Below are 19069 nucleotides of genomic sequence, written 5' to 3' on the forward strand. Positions count from 1 at the left end.
CTGCGCTGACTTCCTTATTCTCAACAAGGATTTACGGCCAGTCACTCACGTACCAAAGCCGCTGCCGCCATCTAGTGGCAAAAGTGAATATCGCCCTGCAGGTAAAGGAGGTGAGATTTCCACTGTTTGGAAGTGACTCAAGGCATTTTAAAAGATACTAAAAAGAATAACTAATGATGGGGGGGGGGGGTCTGACATAAAAATAAGTGTGTGTGTGTGTGTGTGTGTGTGTGTGTGTGTGTGTGTGTGTGTTACTTCCTGTTGTCTCAGTCTTGTTTGTGACTCTTGAACAGACTTGTTTGTCTTGATTCTTGTGTTCTGAGCTCACAGTCAGTGTCACTGTTTTACCTCTCAGAGCGACTGAAGTCCAGAAGATGAGTGTTTGTGTGGAGGAAGAGGAGGACAGAGCAGAGTCTCCAGCATCCAGCTGTCTGTCTATGAAGAGTGACTGGTCCAAAGATCATCCTCCAGACATCAGTAATGACCCTGGACCCTCAGACACAAAGTGAGAGAACTGCTTCATACCTTTGAACCTCCAAACTGTCGGCTAGAACCACATTTAGTGTGTTGAGGTCCGGCCTGTTACAGCTGCCGTGGTTCTTCAAACGTTAAGTTCTTCCCGGTTCCTCTGGCATTTCAGTGTATTGATACTTAACAATGAACATTTTGACTGTTTTCCTTTTACGTATTTTAACCTCTTTGAGATTTAAAGAGATCAGCAATCAAAGGGCCGTGGTGGAGGAGAAAAACAGCCGCAGAAGAAACAAACAGTGTTTAAGTTAAAGTTGATCAATTTGGGTCTAACAGAGATTGAACATATTTTGCAGGTAATTTTACAGCCTTAATGATGAGTCGCGGATGTCAAAGGTTAACTGTAGAAACTGAGCAATAGTGTTTGGATTTGCAACAAAGGTGAGGTATAATGAGTCAGGAAACTCACCATACAAACACCTCAATGAGCCACACTGCTGCACTGGGTGACATGTTCCTTCATTACCATGAACACACTCTCAGTAGTTTACTTTGACTCAGTCCCACACACACCATGCTGCTGCCAAAATACTCATTAGAGCACCAAATGTGGATTACTCCGCCGCTGAAAATAGTCCCCAACAAATGCACTATTTCCTCCTGTTTGTTTGATTAAAAACTACAGTGAGCAGCTGTTTCAGGAAATGATTGAGCCTTTTTAAAATGAAACTATGTATTTGTGAGAATTTATCTTCGGTAGGGTAGGGAAGTCAGCGAGCATTGAGAGACGTACTAACACACTGTTGGTTTTGGTCTTTTCATGGACTTTATTGTCAATAACAAAAATGTAGAATAATAGGATACAAATGCAACTACGCCAAACTGTGTCTTTGTCAGTTAAACAACGTCATGGTGAAATGAAGCCGGCAGCAGGATGTGGTGTTTTCCTCACTCACAATAGGCCTCCTTGTGTGTAATGAACCTGAAGTCAAGGAAAGAAGCAATATAGGCAAAAAGTGCAGACACATCAGCAGCCATTTGTTTTGTTTCCATTTCATTTTTCCCAGGGCATCAGGGGGGGGGAGGATTGCTAACAGGTTGGGATCCAGATGTTGACACAGTCGAGCTGAGGTCGAGGATACAGGATGCTTCTTCCAAGATGGCGCCGCGGATGGCTGCCTCGGTCTGTTGGAGCGCATTGTTTTGCCTTGTTTTGGTTCACGGAGCTCTTTCACCAGAGAAGAGCCCATGAACATCAGGGGAACATCTCCAGTGGATTTGTTTCCCGAATTTCTTCCACCTTTAACTGTTTTATGGGACATTCTGGTCAAAGGTGCTCTCACCTTTGCAGCTCTACGTCGACGTAGAGGGAAACGTGCCGGTGCGCTCGTGCGTCTTCGCCGGCGAGGACAACGCACACTGCTACCCGGAATATTTCTCTCTAACGTGCGCTCACTGGGGAATAAGATGGAGGAACTCCAGCTGCTGATGAGGAGAAACAAGGACTTTTATTCATCTGCTGTTCTGTGCTTCACGGAGACATGGCTGGGGGAAAGAACTCCCGACGCGGCGCTGCAGCTGGACGGATTCCAGCTTCTCCGAGCGGACCGCGACGCGCACCTCTCCGGCAAAACAAAGGGTGGAGGGATTTGTTTCTACATCAACAGCAGCTGGTGTAGCGACGTGACAGTGATCCGACGGCATTGCTCTCCTTCCCTGGAAACCTTTTTCATAAACTGTAAACCCTACTACTCCCCCCGTGAGTTCGCTTCATTCATTCTGGTCGGTTTGTGTGTCCACCGGAGGCCAACGCGCAGGACGCACAGCGCGCACTCGCCGATCAGATACTGGAAACGGAGCGGACCAACCCGGACTCCTTAGTTATTGTCCTCGGTGACTTTAACAAAGGTAACCTCAGACATGAACTCCCCAAATACAAACAGTTTATTAAATGCCCCACCAGGGAGGGGAACACTCTGGATCACTGTTACACCACAGTCAGTAATGCTTTTCACGCCGTCACCCGCGCTGCACTGGGACACTCTGACCACGACATGGTCCACCTGATTCCTGCACACAGGCAGAAATTAAAACTTTCCAAGCCTGTTGTGAGAACTTCGAAGAAGTGGACCAGTGAAGCTGCAGAGGACCTGAAGGCGTGTTTGGACTGTACTGACTGGGATGTTTTCAGGACTGCTACCAACAGTCTGGATGAGTACACAGAGGCTGTGACTTCATATATCAGCTTCTGTGAGGACTGCTGCGTACCAACTCGGACCAGGGTGAGTTACAACAACGACAAACCCTGGTTCACAGCAAGACTGCGACAGCTGAGGTTGGAAAAGAAAGAGGCGTTTAAGAGTGGCAACAGAGCAGAGTTTAAGGAAGCCAAGTACAAGTTTAGCAAGGCGGTGAGGGAAGCTAAACGACTGTACTCAGAGAGACTACAAGACCAGTTCTCCTCCAACGACTCTGCTTCTGTGTGGAGGGGGCTCAGGCAGATCACCAACTACAAGCCAAGAGCCCCCAACTCTGCTAACGACCGACGCCTCGCCAACAGCCTCAACGACTTCTACTGTCGCTTTGAAAGACAATGGGACAGTCCTGACACCATCCCCCACACCATCACCCACCAGCTCCAGCCCAACAGCCCCAACCCCCTCATCACACCTGGGGCTGAACTCTCACACCTCCTACCACCACAGCTGCCCCCCACAGCGCCCCCCACTCCTCCAGCATCGACACCTCTGTCTGTCCTTGAAAGAGATGTGAACAGGCTCTTCAAGAGACAAAACCCGCGTAAAGCTGCTGGACCAGACTCCATCTCCCCATCCTGCCTGAAGCGCTGCGCCGATCAGCTGTCTCCGGTGTTCACGGACATCTTCAACACCTCACTGGAGACATGCCACGTGCCAGCCTGCTTCAAGGCCTCCACCATCATCCCCGTCCCCAAAAAACCAGGGCCCACAGGATTAAATGACTACAGACCCGTCGCCCTGACCTCTGTGGTCATGAAATCATTTGAACGCCTGGTTTTGTCCCACCTCAAATCCATCACAGACTCTCTGCTGGACCCCCTGCAGTTCACCTACAGAGCCAACAGGTCTGTAGACGACGCCGTCAACCTGGCTCTACACTTCATCCTCCAGCACCTGGACTCCGCAGGATCCTATGCCAGGATCCTGTTTGTGGACTTCAGCTCTGCCTTCAACACGATCGTCCCGGCTCTTCTTCAGGACAAGCTCTCCCAGCTCAACGTGCCTGACCCCCCCTGCAGGTGGATCACAGATTTCCTGTCTGACAGGAAGCAGCACGTGAAGCTGGGGAAACACGTCTCAGACTCGCGGACGATCAGCACCGGCTCCCCTCAAGGCTGCGTTCTTTCTCCTCTACTCTTCTCCCTGTACACCAACAGCTGCACCTCCAGTCACCAGCCTGTCAAGCTCCTGAAGTTCGCGGACGACACCACCCTCATCGGACTCATCTCTGGAGAGGATGAGTCTGCCTACAGGTGGGAGATTGACCACCTGGTGACCTGGTGCAACAGCAACAACCTGGAGCTTAACGCTTCAAAGACAGTGGAGATGGTTGTTGACTTTAGGAAGAGCGCAGCCCCACCCGCCCCCATCACCCTGTGTGACTCTCCAGTGGACACTGTGGAGTCCTTCCGTTTCCTGGGCTCCATCATCAGCCAGGACCTCCGGTGGGAGCTGAACATCAGCTCCCTCATCAAGAAAGCCCAACAGAGGATGTACTTCCTGAGGCAGCTGAGGAAGTTTAACCTGCCACAAAAAATGCTGGTTCACTTCTACACCGCCATCATACAGTCCATCCTCACCTCCTCCATCACCGTCTGGTACGCTGCTGCCTCCACCAAGGACAGACGCAGACTGCAGCGTATCATCCGCTCTGCAGAGAGGGTGATCGGCTGCAACCTTCCATCTCTTCAGGACCTGTACTCCTCCAGGACCCTGAGGAGAGCAGGGAAGATCGCTGCCGACCCCTCCCACCCCGGACACCATCTGTTCGACCCCCTCCCCTCTGGCAGGAGGCTGCGGTCCATCAGGACCAAAACCTCCCGCCACAAAAACAGTTTCTTCCCCTCTGCAGTCAACCTGACAAACTCTCACTGACACCGCCCCAGAACACAACCACAAGCTATACGTTATATTAACGTACATCACCCCTGTCCCCACTGCGTTACATTAACGCACCCACCCCCTACTGGACACTTTATCTGGACACTAGTGATGTTCGATACCACTGATTTCCTTTCCGATCCAATACTGAGTAAAATTCAGGCTGGTATCGGCGATACCGATACCGATACCGATATTTTATGCGACTACACCTAATATGTCTTTTAAATCTAAAAAAAGTAGTGTATTTCAAATCATAGCTTCCTTAAGAATACAAGGCAGAGTAATTTATTTATTTATTTATTTATTTTAAACTCTGAAGTATATTGAGGTAGCAGCCTCATTTACAATATAGTCGCACTAATACAACAATAGAAAAACCAGAGGACACAATCATACAAAATATGTGAAAATGGTGTTTCGAACTCTGAAAAAAAAAGAAAAATAGTACAATTATAAAAACATTAAAATAAATTCTTGTTCTGGCAGCAGCACCTGAGGCGGACACTGAGATGCATTCTGTCTGCCTCATCGTTGTGTATGCTTCATATTCACTGTGGTGATTTAACCTGAGGTGTTTTACGAGGTTCGTTGTGTTGACACAACTTCTTACTGTTTTCCTACAAACGTCACAGACCGCGTCTTGGCTGTTTGTGGAGCTGAAATAGCTCCACACATGACTCCGTTTGCGTTCTGCCATTGTGTCCACAGACTGTGACTGACTGAGAGCACGGAGCAGAGTGCCGCTGCACTTACGCATGACACACTTACTCATGCGGAAGAAAAAGTAGTCCCACCAACCGCGTGTCACTTAGACAACATCTCAATAGTTTAGTTACTTTTCAACGCGTTCCTGTTAAGGATATACCTTACCTCAAATGACTTAAGTATCAAAAGTATCGATATTTTGATTTGAGAATCGATTTTAGAGCATAAAGATCCGGTATCGGAGGTATCGATATTTCAGGATCGATCCGCACATCACTACTGGACACTTTACTTTATTCTGGTCACTGCACTGTTGTTATTTATCTTATCTTATTTTTATTTTTATTCTTATTCTTATTTTAGCTTTTATATTCTACTTATTTGTTATCAAAACATTAGCACCTTCAGACCACAGCAAATTCCTTGTAATGTATGTTACTTGGCAATAAACAGTTTCTGATTCTGATTCTGATTCTGAGATAGTCAGAATAAAGGCATTACTGTTGGTTTGGTGACAAATATGACCATAAGACGCAGGAATTTGTCCGTTGTCCTCGTCCCCTGTCTCATTCTTAGTGAGTGTGCTTCTGTTATCCAGTAAATCAATGTGATAAGATGTCTGGAATGAAACGCAGCAGAGTTATGAGGACCAGTCTGTCTGTGAGACATGCGATAAGACGTCATACCTTTCAACCAAAGGAAGCTGGAGTTTCTGTGGTGGCTCATGAAATATTTATGTCAGTTAATTTACTCCCACCTCTGTCCTGTGGTGCATCAACAAGTCATCGTTGGAGGCGACATTAAAGGCACCACATGTCTCCTCAGCAAAGTTTCTGATGGGAACCTTTCTTGTTGTTTAGCCCCCCTGTTAACTGAACAGTCCCAAAGATTTGCATGTACTTGTGATCAGGTCTTTGTAGTGCGCCATTGTTTCTGTAAAGATATAAAAGGTCCATTGGCGCGCTCCAGTGGCAAAGAAAGAAAAACTGCTATCACACATGCTATCATGGATTTCACTTGTCGTTATATATACATAACTCCTGTGCTCTAGTCCACGTGTGACTGTAGGTGACTTTGCAAAGAGCATTTGTGCTGGGACAATAAGTATTTTGAAAGAGATCCTCTTCAAATGTTTACAGAATTGAATAACAAGTTCATACATACATATACAGACATTAAATAAAGAGCAGCCCTGACAAACACCACTTCTCTGGGTGATTCGTCAAGGAAATCTAGTGTTCTTTTATTTAGAATGCTGCGGAATAGTTCACCGAGACAACTGCTGACTACTTATATAAAGTAATGTCTGAAAGTTATTATCATGATGATCGTATTTTTTTTTACATTGTAAAAATATTTAATATTATATTTAGGAATTTACTGTAAAAAGATTGGATAATCACATAAAATAAAAGCTCAAAGCTGAAAGAAGCTAAAAGAGGGTATTTGAATGTAAGTTTACATAACATCCAGAAATATGTACTTTGATACACCACACAGTGGTCCAATAACTGACTGAGCGGGTGGATGAGCGTCCCTGTACTTGGTAGGTGGTGCTGTACCTGGATCAGATGACCTGCTGGGGGCGTGGCCGAGTGTGCTGACTGTATAGTTGTGACATCACAACCTGACGGCTCGTTTAAAGGCTCAGTTTGTGAATACGGCCTGTGTGCATTTCTCCGTGGACTGAGCGTTTTGATACTTTCACAGGATTTATACAGCACCCAGATCTGCTTTATAAACAAACAAGACATGGAACCTCACTTTCTACAATGTGGGACCTTTAAAGAAGCCATGCAGATTTGTATTACAAGTAATACAAGTATTATGAGCAGAACATTATAGATAACATGAAAGACAAACAGCATGTTTTGAATAACACTGAAGCGTGACACAGAATATAAATATCAATCATTTATTTCCATAGAGCTCCTCCCTTCTTCATTTGGCCTCAAAAAACACAATTTATTTGTTTTCCAACAAAACCAGAGAGTCAGGATTATTTTCCAGTGTGTACTTCGAATTGAGTAACAATCAAACATCATTTTTGTACATTAACAATATACAAGATAAAATATTAGGTGCTGACATTCCACAAAGACATGATGTGTTTGTAGTCGGATGAGAAACTGAAGTGAAGCCTTGATTGAATCCAGACTTTGTTCAGGTTTTATCTTCTTCTTTCTGTTTGTTACAAGCAAATCTGTTAAAATATGAGAGAAGGCTGGTATTGGTGGTAATACCCAAACTTTACACATGCAATATCAACTTCCACTGTTATTTAAAAAGATTTGGAAATCAACTGCAACACTCCATCGTTCCACCGGGTGGAGCTGTGACAGAAATCAAAACAGAAATATCCATTTTAAATGTGTTCATCTGCAGTTTATGTTGTCACGAACAGAAGTTTGGGTTCCAAATAGCTGAATGAATAAAAGAATAAAGTCCAGGTTCAGGTCCAGGTCCAGGTCCAGGTGGAGGAAGTGGTTGCGTGTGGAGCAGGAGGAGTGGAGGAGTCTCAGTGAGTCTGCAGAGACTGTGTAGAAGGACAGAGCAGCAGCAGAGCAGTCCAGATACCCTGATGATGATACATACACAGGGAGGATGGTGGACTAGACATTGTGTCTGACAGTGGAGCTGATCTCAGAGCAGTTCAGGCTGCAGCACCGAGAGTCACCTCCACTTGTTGAGATTCCTCTGTCAGTCGCTGCTGGATGAAGCTCTCCTCTCCACTCTACCTCCCAGTAGCATGGCCCAGTCAGAGCCTCTCCACACACAAGCTGGTGCTGCTGCTTCAACCTCTGTGGATCATCAGGACACAGCTGACCCGCTCAACACCACCACCTTTCTGACCACTCCCACTTCCATCTGATGAGAGAAGAAGACAGAGAGTCATAAATCAGTGTCTACAGAGACCCCCTTCATCAGCTGTCAGTCAGTGATGCAGCACATCCAGCATGAAGACCAGCAGGGACTTCAGTCCTGTTCAGACCAGAAGTGGAGCGGCTGTGTAGCGTAGCCAGCTTCCTTTCAGCTCTCACGTTAACGTATTGGAGTGAACACACTGAGCAGGAAGCTCACAGACCTGCAGAGACTTTACGCATCCAGTCCCTGAAGTACACACGGGAGATAAAGTGCTGAGAGTCCCTGAACGCATCATTACAGAGAGATATTCACTGCTCACTTTAATGATGGATTTACTGTCAATGTTCAAAGCTGTGAAAACCATATCGTCTACTTTTGAAATGTTACATGACAAATGTGTAAATATGGAGTCTGTTAAAAAACAACAACAGTTGTCTTCACATCAACTCAAACACATGATCACAACAAGATTCTGGCTGATCTGATTGGCTGACTGTTCTCTCTCTCTCTGTGTCTTTCTGTCCAATCCTGAAGCCGGTCACCATTCTCCTCTCACAGCTTCACTGAGGAAAGCCGCCACTGAGAAGGTTGGAGGTTTACAGGAAATACTGGATCTTTGCTTTGATACTAACTGTGTTTAGTACAAAACTGCTGAAAGCAGCAGGGACTGAGTCCAAGCCTCTACTGACCTCAGAGTCTCCAGTCTACAGTGTGGACTCTTCTTCAGATCAGACAGCAGCTTCACTCCTGAATCCTGCAGCTTGTTGTTTCTCAGCTCCAGCTCTCTCAGATGGGAGGGGTTGGACTTCAGAGCTGAGGCCACAGAAGCACAGCTGATCTCTGACAACATGCAGCCCCACAATCTGAATAAAGAATAAATGATGAAGATAAAAAATCTATTTACAATCCAATCAGATGTGTTCAGGGTTTAAATGTGTAGCTCAACATGACTTTGTCCTAATCAATGAGCTTTTCCCTCAAATGAGTAGAGAGACTTTGTCATTGTGTTATTGTGGATCATCATGATGTCAGCCTTCTACACACATCCACCAAATGTCACCACAACATTCACACACCTATTCATGTCAACACAGATTAATAACATGCTGCTGATCTCAGTCAAGTCTGGAACTACAAATACTATATTGATCCTTTAAACAGCTGCATTTGGAAATATGCATGGATCTCTGTGTTCTCATGTGTGTGTGTGTGTGTGTGTGTGTGTGTGTGTGTGTGTGTGTGTTCTGAAGGATCAATATCACTGATCAGACATTATTTGTCAAAATATATTGTAGTTAACATCATCAAAGAAATAGTTCTACTTCAGAAAGTAAACTTCATCAATTGAAAACAAAGATTAGTTCAGAGGATCTTCTGTATACAGATGTGACCATTTACCAACAATCATAAACATTCATTTACTTGAACAACTAACAGTGGAAACATGTTCTACAGTTTCTTTAAGATACAGAAGTCTGTTGTGACTTCAGAAACATGGAAACAGGAACAAAAGGAAATGTACAACTTTATGGATGTAAGTTATGTCTGAACATAAATTAGGTTCAACTGTTAATTAAACATATCAGATCTACAATAGAAGCAGAGAGTCAGTGAACTGACCTCAGAGTCTCCAGTCTACAGTGTGGACTCTCCAGAAAACCACACAGCAGCTTCACTCCTGAATCCTGCAGCTTGTTGAGACTCAGCTCCAGCTCTCTCAGATGGGAGGGGTTGGACTTCAGAGCTGAGGCCACAGAAGCACAGCTGATCTCTGACAAACTGCAGCCCCTCAATCTGAATAAAGAATAAATGATGTAACTTTAGAAGACAATGTTCCTGCTTGAAATCATTCAGTGTTTAATAATCCGTTCAGAGCTGAAGAAGGTTTAGAATGTAGAAGTTTAGAAAATGGAAACTCCAAACACCTGAACCCAACAGGATGCAGGTTCAAAACTGTAAAATACAAAAAGTGAAAAAGAGCTCTCATTAATATTAATGACAACGTGCTGCTACGTCAATAGAGACGTCGTGACTTCACCTCTTAAACGCTGTCAGCTCCACCAGTGGCTCCATCTATACAAACTCATGTTGTGCAGCTAAACACAAAGAAAAACCCACAGAAACTGATTTAAGATTCCACTCAAGATCCCAAAGTTTCCAAAGATGACAAATGTGTCGAGAGGAATTTTGGGGAAATGTGAACAAAAGACATCCACAATATTTCTTTTAGGAAAAGTGGAGTCAGAAATTCAAAGCTTCTTCAGTTTAAACTATTCAGTCAGTATGAGCATCATACAGCTTCATAAAGATGTTGGAAATAGAAAACACTGAATATATTTGTTATTGTCTGACAGCTGAAACAGAGATTATTCATTTATGCTATATTATGATTGATTTTAAAAAGAAAACAACATGACACGAGAATTCAAGGTGAAAATGGAGAGTTGAAGAGGTCCAGAGTGAATTATCCAGTGTGTGTTTTTCTTCTTATATTAAGGTTTTAAATGTGTAGCTCAACGTTGCTCTGCCACAGTCAATAGACTAAACCACAGAAGAAGAAAATGGACTTCAGCATGAAGATACTCAGTGTGGATCAGTATAATATCAGCCTTATGTCTGCAGTTTAGTGTCGCCACAACTTTCACATCATATTAATCTCAGCACAGAAGTTAAACATGGTGTCTGACCTCAGAGTCTCCAGTCTACAGTGTGGACTCTCCAGAAAACCACACAGCAGCTTCACTCCTGAATCCTGCAGCTTGTTGTCACTCAGCTCCAGCTCTCTCAGATGGGAGGGGTTGGACTTCAGAGCTGAGGCCACAGAAGCACAGCTGATCTCTGACAACCTGCAGCCCCTCAATCTGAATAAAGAATAAATGATGAAGATAAAAAATCTATTTACAATCCAATCAGATGTGTTCAGGTTTGAAATGTGTAGCTCAACATGACTTTGTCCTAATCAATGAGCTTTTCCCTCAAATGAGTAGAGAGACTTTGTCATTGTGTTATTGTGGATCATCATGATGTCAGCCTTCTACACACATCCACCAAATGTCACCACAACATTCACACACCTATTCATGTCAACACAGATTAATAACATGCTGCTGATCTCAGTCAAGTCTGGAACTACAAATACTATATTGATCCTTTAAACAGCTGCATTTGGAAATATGCATGGATCTCTGTGTTCTCGTGTGTGTGTGTGTGTGTGTGTGTGTGTGTGTGTGTGTGTTCTGAAGGATCAATATCACTGATCAGACATTACTTGTCACAAAATATTGAAGTTAACATCATCAAAGAAATAGTTCTACTTCAGAAAGTAAACTTCATCAATTGAAAACAAAGATTAGTTCAGAGGATCTTCTGTATACAGATGTGACCATTTACCAACAATCATAAACATTCATTTACTTGAACAACTAACAGTGGAAACATGTTCTACAGTTTCTTTAAGATACAGAAGTCTGTTGTGACTTCAGAAACATGGAAACATGAACAAAAGGAAATGTACAACTTTATGGATGTAAGTTATGTCTGAACATAAATTAGGTTCAACTGTTAATTAAACATATCAGATCTACAATAGAAGCAGAGAGTCAGTGAACTGACCTCAGACTCTCCAGTCTACAGTGTGGACTCTCCAGAAAACCACACAGCAGCTTCACTCCTGAATCCTGCAGCTTGTTGTCACTCAGCTCCAGCTCTCTCAGATGGGAGGGGTTGGACTTCAGAGCTGAGGCCACAGAAGCACAGCTGATCTCTGACAACCTGCAGTATCTCAATCTGAATAAAGAATAAATGATGTAACTTTAGAAGACAATGTTCCTGCTTGAAATCATTCAGTGTTTAATAATCCGTTCAGAGCTGATGAAGGTTTAGAATGTCAATCGCCCCCGCCCTTGCTCGGACCACATCCATCTTGTAATGTTTTGTGACTGCATCTTTCACGGTTGTGACGCTATCACGTTGACAACTTCTGTCCACATATAAACACCTGGCAAAGTACTCAAAACCGCTTCTGTGACAGCTCCGGCTGCAGAAGGTGTCTCCAGGAACACATTTTGCCCTGATGACACACAGACACTCACTAATAACATGGTGCTGATCTCAGTTAAGTCTGCATTTAGAGGATCATTATCAAATCAGACATGTTGGACTTAAAAACTGTTAATTATTTCATTCATGACATGATCTTCTTCTTACTGTATTTGGTAGCTTAGTAGGTAAATGCCATTCAAAGGAGAGGTCCATGTCCAAGTCTTTCTTGAAACAACAGCCACATGTCATATGTACATAAAAGAGTTATCATGCATCTTAGTAATCATTCTGTCTATACCGAGTGTGACGTGGTGCCTTACTAACACAACTACACTGTAAGAAATGACTTCATAAGTTCAGCTGAAACTAATATGAAGCTTCAGCAGTCTGAGTTAACCAAATCAAGTGGGTGTTACAGACTATTCAGTACCAAAATCCCTCTTTGAGTTACTACTCCTCCACTGAAACGGTGTCAAACACAAAATATTTACTCAACTATATACAAAAAAAACTACATGCACTACCAGGAAATACTGGATCTTTGCTTTGATACTAGCTGTGTTTAGTACAATACTGCTGAAAGCAGCACAGACTGACTCCTCCCTCTACTGACCTCAAAGTCTCCAGTCTACAGTTTTGGCTCTCCAGTCCAGCAGACAGCAGCTTCACTCCTGAAACCTGCAGGTTGTTTTTACTCAGGTCCAGCTCTCTCAGATGGGAGGGGTTGGACTTCAGGGCCGAGGCCACAACTTCACAGTGAGTCTCTGAGATTCCACAGTCAGAAAGTCTGTCATGACACATATATTACAAAATATGTTATTATGGAAGAGGACACTTTATGTTTACTTCATGGATTTATTGTCAAAAGTGTTTGATATATGCTGTTTTGATTAACATCTGCTCGTCATATCAGTGGTTCAGCTAATCTCATCTCACTGTGTTTGAAATAATAACTCTCATCACTCTCTCTCATACCTGCAGACTTTCAATCTTTGTTTTGCTTTAATCTTGCAGATGAAAGGAGAGAAAATGTAGCACATTTAGGCCTCCATAGCATCCACAGTCTGTCACTGTGACCTGATCCCATGTCTCCACAAAGTTAGCATGAGGTCATCTTGATTAGAAAACCATTTTTTACGATTCAGTGAACAAATACAGTTCTCTTTGCTAGCTACCCGCTGCTGTCAGATTAACGTCCATAAGCGACCGGTTCAGAAGTTAAACAAATCACTCGACAGCATTAGATCTGTATCTAATAAAGTATCAATATCATTTAAAATGTTGATGTGCATGACAGACGACTGCATGATGTTTTGTTGTCATGATTCTTTTCTGAGCATCTGAAAAACTTTTTTAGCACAAAAAGAATCATCAAACCAATCTTTTTTAATTTTCAGCATATAGGTGCTTCCACTCAGCACACATGGGCACTTTTCTACCAAGAGCGACTGGTCATTTTCATTTCTAAAAAAATAAAGTAAATTAAAAAAGGCTAAAATGGCAGCTTGGGGGTCTCCTTGTGGCTTCGGGGGCCCTATGCAACTGCATAATCCGCACATAGCAAGAGACGGCACTGGTTGTGATCAAATGCTGTTGTGATGAAACCTCAACCACAACCTCTAAAGTCCTTCATTTGTTTTACCAGGTTTGCATGTCGTCTCCATCACCCAAAGGAAGACAGATGGAAGAAAAAACTGTAAAATGAAAAACTGAATTTTTTTGCACTCAGCATTTGAAACAGCTCAGGAGCATCTGTGACAAAATACAACGATAAATATTTTTTGCAATGAACATGCAGAACGTCATTTTAAGAATAACTAGAATTGTATAGTGTGTGTATATCTGAAGAACTAACCTGCTAATCTACACTGATTTATAATGTTAATCACATCTGGACTTACAGAGCCTTTCTGCAGTTCCTCACAGCTGGAATCAGTCTCCGTCGTCCCTCCACTGACGTGTTGTACTCATTCAGGACCAACTCGTCCAGAACCTCCTCTGATATCTGCAGCATGTAGGCCAGAGCTGAGCAGTGGATCTCAGAGAGTTCCTTCTCTGATCTGTTCTTTGACTTCAGGAACTGTTGGATCTCCTGATGTACTGACTGGTCGTTCATCTCCATCAGACAGTGGAAGATGTTGATGCTTCTGTCAGGAGAGATATCATCACTGTTCATGTCCTTCAGGCTGCTGATGGCTCTCTGGATGCTTCTTGAACTGCTCTTTGTCCGACCCAGCAGGCCTCCTAATAGTCTCTGGTTAGACTCCAGAGTGAGGCCATGAAGGAAGCGGACAAACAGGTCCAGGTGGCCATTTTGACTTTTAAGGGATTTCTCCATGGCGCTCCTCAGGAAGACATCCAGGTTATCATCGTTTCCAAAAACCTTCGAAATCCTCTTGAGAGGAGACTTTGATTTTGAGTCCCTGTGTTTGTAGTCTTTTAGAAAAGCCTCCAGTACCTCTGTGTTTCTGTTGGCGTAGCAGTGGAACATGTAGACGGCAGCCAGAAACTCCTGAACGCTCAGATGAACAAAGCAGTAGACTGTTTTCTGGAAGATCACACACTCTCTTTTGAAGATCTCTGTACACACTCCTGAGTACACCAAGGCCTCCGTGACATCAAGACCGCACTGCTCCAGGTCTTCTTGGTAGAACATGATGTTTCCTTTCTCCAGATGTTCAAACGCCAGCCTCCCCAGCTTCAGAAGAACCTTCCTGTCAGCCTCCTTCAGCTCCTGCGGACTCCTCCCACGTCCCTCATCATACTTCTGCTTCTTCCTCTTTGTCTGAACCAGCAGGAAGTGTGAGTACATGTCACTCAGGGTCTTGGGCAGCTCTCCTCTCTGGTCGGTAGTCAACATGTGGTCCAGGACGGTAGCAGTGATCCAGCAGAAGACTGGGATTAGACACATGATGTGGAGGCTCCTGGATGTCTTGACGTGTGAGATGATTCTGCCGGACAGCTCTTCATCACTGGATCTCCTCCTGAAGTACTCCTCCTTCTGGGCGTCAGTGAAGCCTCGTACTTCTGTCACCCTGTCGACACATGTCGGAGGGATCTGATTGGCTGCTGCAGGTCGGGAAGTTATCCAGACGAGAGCCGAGGGAAGCAGGTTCCCCTTGATGAGGTTTGTCAGCAGCACGTTGACTGAGGACTTCTGTGTGACATCAGACACAACCTCGTCGTTGTGGAAATCCAATGACAGTCTGCTTTCATCCAGGCCGTCAAAGATGAACAAAGGTTTACAGACAGCGAGCTTCTCAGCTGTGACCTTCTGTAATGTTGGATGGAAAACATGGAGCAGCGTGAGAAGACTGTACTGCTCATCTCTGATCAAGTTCAGCTCCCTGAACGAAAGCAGAACCACCAGACTGACATCTTGGTTTTCCGAGCCCTCTGCCCAGTCCAGAGTGAACTTCTGCACTGAGAAGGTTTTCCCAACGCCAGCGACGCCGTTGGTCAGAACCACTCTGATGTGTCTCTGTTGGCCAGGTAAGGCTTTGAAGATGTCGTGGCACTTGATTGGAGCGTCATGGAGGGTCTCCATCCTGGAAGCCGTCTCAAGCTGCCTCACCTCATGTTGGGTATTAACCTCTTCACTCTGTCCCTCTGTGATGTAGAGCTCCGTGTAGATCTTGTTGAGGAGGGTTCCACTTCCTGCTTCATCACTTCCTTCAGTCACACGTTCACATCTCCTCCTCAGAATGATCTTATGTTCACCTAAAACCTCCTGCAGACCACGATCTCCTGGAAGAGAAGAAAAATGTGAGGCTAAAGAAAAAGATTTTGAGAATCTGGTGATTATATTCATGACCAACATTAAAACAATACAAAAAAATAAAGAAAGGGTTTTAAATTCTGTGAGTTGTGGAAAGAGCTTTCATGTCTCTGCTGTACAACACAGCAAATCTCAATCCTGTTTTCAGACACGATGACATCAGCAGACAGATGTCCAGTCTTACTTTGTACAGTGCTGGTCTGACTGGTTGTTTGCGGTCCAGCTCTTGTTCTGGATCTTTCTCCACACTGGGGACAGGAGGAGTCTCCTGATGAACCAGACTGCTCCCAGTATGAGGTGACGCACTGTCGGCAGAACCGGTGTCCACAGCTGGTAGACACCGGATCCTTCAGGACGTCCTGACACAAGGCACAGCAGGACAGCTGCTCCTCCACAGAAACACCACGTTTCTTCTTCTCTCTGTAAAGACATTTCTTTGTAACTAAAATGTCACTCTGTCAGCTGTCTTGCTGCCATAAACATGTTTCAGCGCCCGTCAATTGATTTTCTAAACATGTATTTCTCTCCGTCTCTGCTGCTTTCTCTGCATTCTTCGATACACATCTTTACTGTGACTTCTACTTGAAGGCGCAGATAAATCCTTAATAAATAAGTGTCATCTCCAACATGGGGGACTGGTGTTGACATGCCTGAATCCGCCAACGGCTAACTGTGGAAATCAAGCTTGTGAATGTTCTTCAACATTCTCAAAGATTGAGATTGATAAGGAAATAACATGAGCATGCACTGCTTTAAAGTTTAATGAATCTGGCCGCTGGTATCTGTTTCCTTCAGGTCAGTTTACAGAAGAAACAGTCTCTCACTTTGTGGTTGAGGGTCCAGGGTCATTACTGAAGTCTGGAGGATGATCTTTGGAGTGGTCACTCTTCATAGACAGACAGCTGGATGCTGGAGACTCTGCTCTGTCCTCCTCTTCCTCCACACAAACACTCATCTTCTGGACTTCAGTCGCTCTGAGAGGTAAAACAGTGACACTGACTGTGAGCTCAGAACACAAGAATCAAGACAAACAAGTCTGTTCAAGAGTCACAAACAAGACTGAGACAACAGGAAGTAACACACACACACACACACACACAGCGTAGATAAAGCTGATTTCCTGTAAATGAGAGGGGAGGAACCACATGGACCAGGTGATCCAGGTACATGAGGACAGGGAGGGTGAAAGTGTCCAGTGTCAGTTCAAACTCCATTCTGAGTCGACAGTCGGGAGGAAGGAGGAAAAGTGAAGGCTGAGGCAGGGTGAGTGTTGATCCAACACTTTCATTATTTCACTGTCAAAGTCTCTGAGTCCGTTTTCTCCCTGTGGAGAATTATTTTTTGGCAAAAAAACAAAAAAACATAAATACAGCTGTATTTCTTGTTTTCTGTTCTTACTGACAAAACAAAGTTACCACTCAATGTTTCGTTTTCATTGGTGGGTGGGCCTTCAGCGCTCCCTGGCTTCTGATTGGCTAGTGTGCTCTGCACCCTTCAAAATGATGGTTCTACCTGTTTGTCTTGAGACAGTGCAGATATATTGCGAAACAGACAGACAGACAGACAGACAGATAGGGCTACGTTACGATCACAGACCAGTCTTGTATTGGTGGCTATGAGTCAATTTCATTTATAGAGTCCCAAATCACAACAGAAGGAGGACCTCAGGACACTTTTCGTATAGAGCAGGTCTAGACCAGAATCTTGTTGTCAATTTCTTCTTCATTCCCCAGATGAAGCGATGATTCGATGATGGAAGGAGACTCCGCTGATACTGACTTTTCACATAATATTCTTTATTTGCATCAAAGATCAGGATCAACAGGCATGCGCATCTTGACCTGTACAGCACCCGTAGCCGAATCAGTACTGCTGCCTCGAACACTGTTCAACCTCGTCCTTTATACATTTAGGCATACATAGGGTCCTACTATAACTCATGAATCTATAAACTTATATTTCCCTAGGGTCTCTCAGTACCCCAAAACCTATGATATACAAGTTATTTGGACAGCAGTCTAGGGGTCAAGGAAAAGAGACCTCTATCGCATAACTCCCACATTCCAAGGGAGACACCCAAACAATAATGAATCTTATCAGTATGGGGCCCCAACATCTGCTAGTTATTTACCTGGAACATTGCATACGTGACAACTTTGTACTGCATACCATTTTATGAAAAGACTACTTTTATGATTAGTATCAAATAATACACATCAATCTCTACAACATTATTACACAGACCCAACAGTTCCCACCATGAGCAAGCACTTGGCGACGGCGGCAAGGAAAAACTACCTTTAACAGACAGAGAGAAAGAGAGGGGGGGTCCACATAGAGTGATGGTAATGGTCATGTCTATCCTGAAAATGAATGCACTTCCGTAAGTTTTCCTCAGGATGTGCTGTGGAGAGTACAGTCTGTTGTTAATGATCAGGAAGAAGGTAGTTACAAGAAATGACCAGCAGGTGTCGCGCTGTGAGAAGCTCGTAGTTGTCATGTCGACTCCAGCAGACTGACTACATCTGTACTTTGCCAAATCGCTGAGTCAGAAAAAACGGGGCATTGGAGCTTTGTAGCCCATATATTATCATTTAGCACAATTATGTCTGTAGCTGCTGTCCATGCATAACTTACCTGATGCGTATCTGTATGTTTGCCTGTGTTTAAACACGTGTTTAAATATACAATTGACACGTATTCAAACAGTATTTTAATTCATTCACAAGTTACCATCAACACTGAACACTGAGCATCAAACAGGCTTTTAAAACAAAGACGTGGAAATGGAAAATCTGTCCAGCCACATCTGTGCACACAGGAGGCTCTCACAGCGCGACAACTGCTGGTCATCTCTTGTAACTGCCTTTGACGTGTCCGCTGTCGGTCCTATGCCGCTGTTCTTCCTGATTATTAAGAACAGACTTTAAAACTTACTAAAGCACTTTCATTTTCGAAACATACATGATGCGTTATGGTCACTCAGCCGCACATGAACATGCAACACAGTAAAACGCTGCAGCACCAACAGAACATTTTCTGTGATTTTTTTATTTGTTCTAGTCAT

The 19069-nt window shown here is 44.0% G+C and overlaps 2 protein-coding genes across 2 annotated transcripts in view; one reads left to right on the forward strand and one right to left on the reverse strand.

The window, feature by feature from the left end:
* LOC139286502 (uncharacterized) overlaps positions 1 to 19069 on the forward strand; it is a 75349-nt gene that overhangs the window by 25691 nt on the left and 30589 nt on the right. The window contains 1 exon segment of the mRNA XM_070907311.1: positions 356 to 505. Within this exon segment, the coding sequence (XP_070763412.1) occupies positions 356 to 505 (150 nt within the window).
* The window catches only part of LOC139286517 (NLR family CARD domain-containing protein 3-like), a 28645-nt gene continuing 23697 nt past the window's right edge, over positions 14122 to 19069 (reverse strand). Inside the window, 3 exon segments of the mRNA XM_070907338.1 lie at positions 14122 to 15971; positions 16187 to 16418; positions 16817 to 16930. Coding sequence (XP_070763439.1) covers positions 14122 to 15971; positions 16187 to 16418; positions 16817 to 16930 — 2196 coding nt within the window.

Source organism: Enoplosus armatus, chromosome 6 (genome assembly GCF_043641665.1).
Source record: "Enoplosus armatus isolate fEnoArm2 chromosome 6, fEnoArm2.hap1, whole genome shotgun sequence".
Lineage (NCBI taxonomy): Eukaryota > Metazoa > Chordata > Actinopteri > Centrarchiformes > Enoplosidae > Enoplosus > Enoplosus armatus.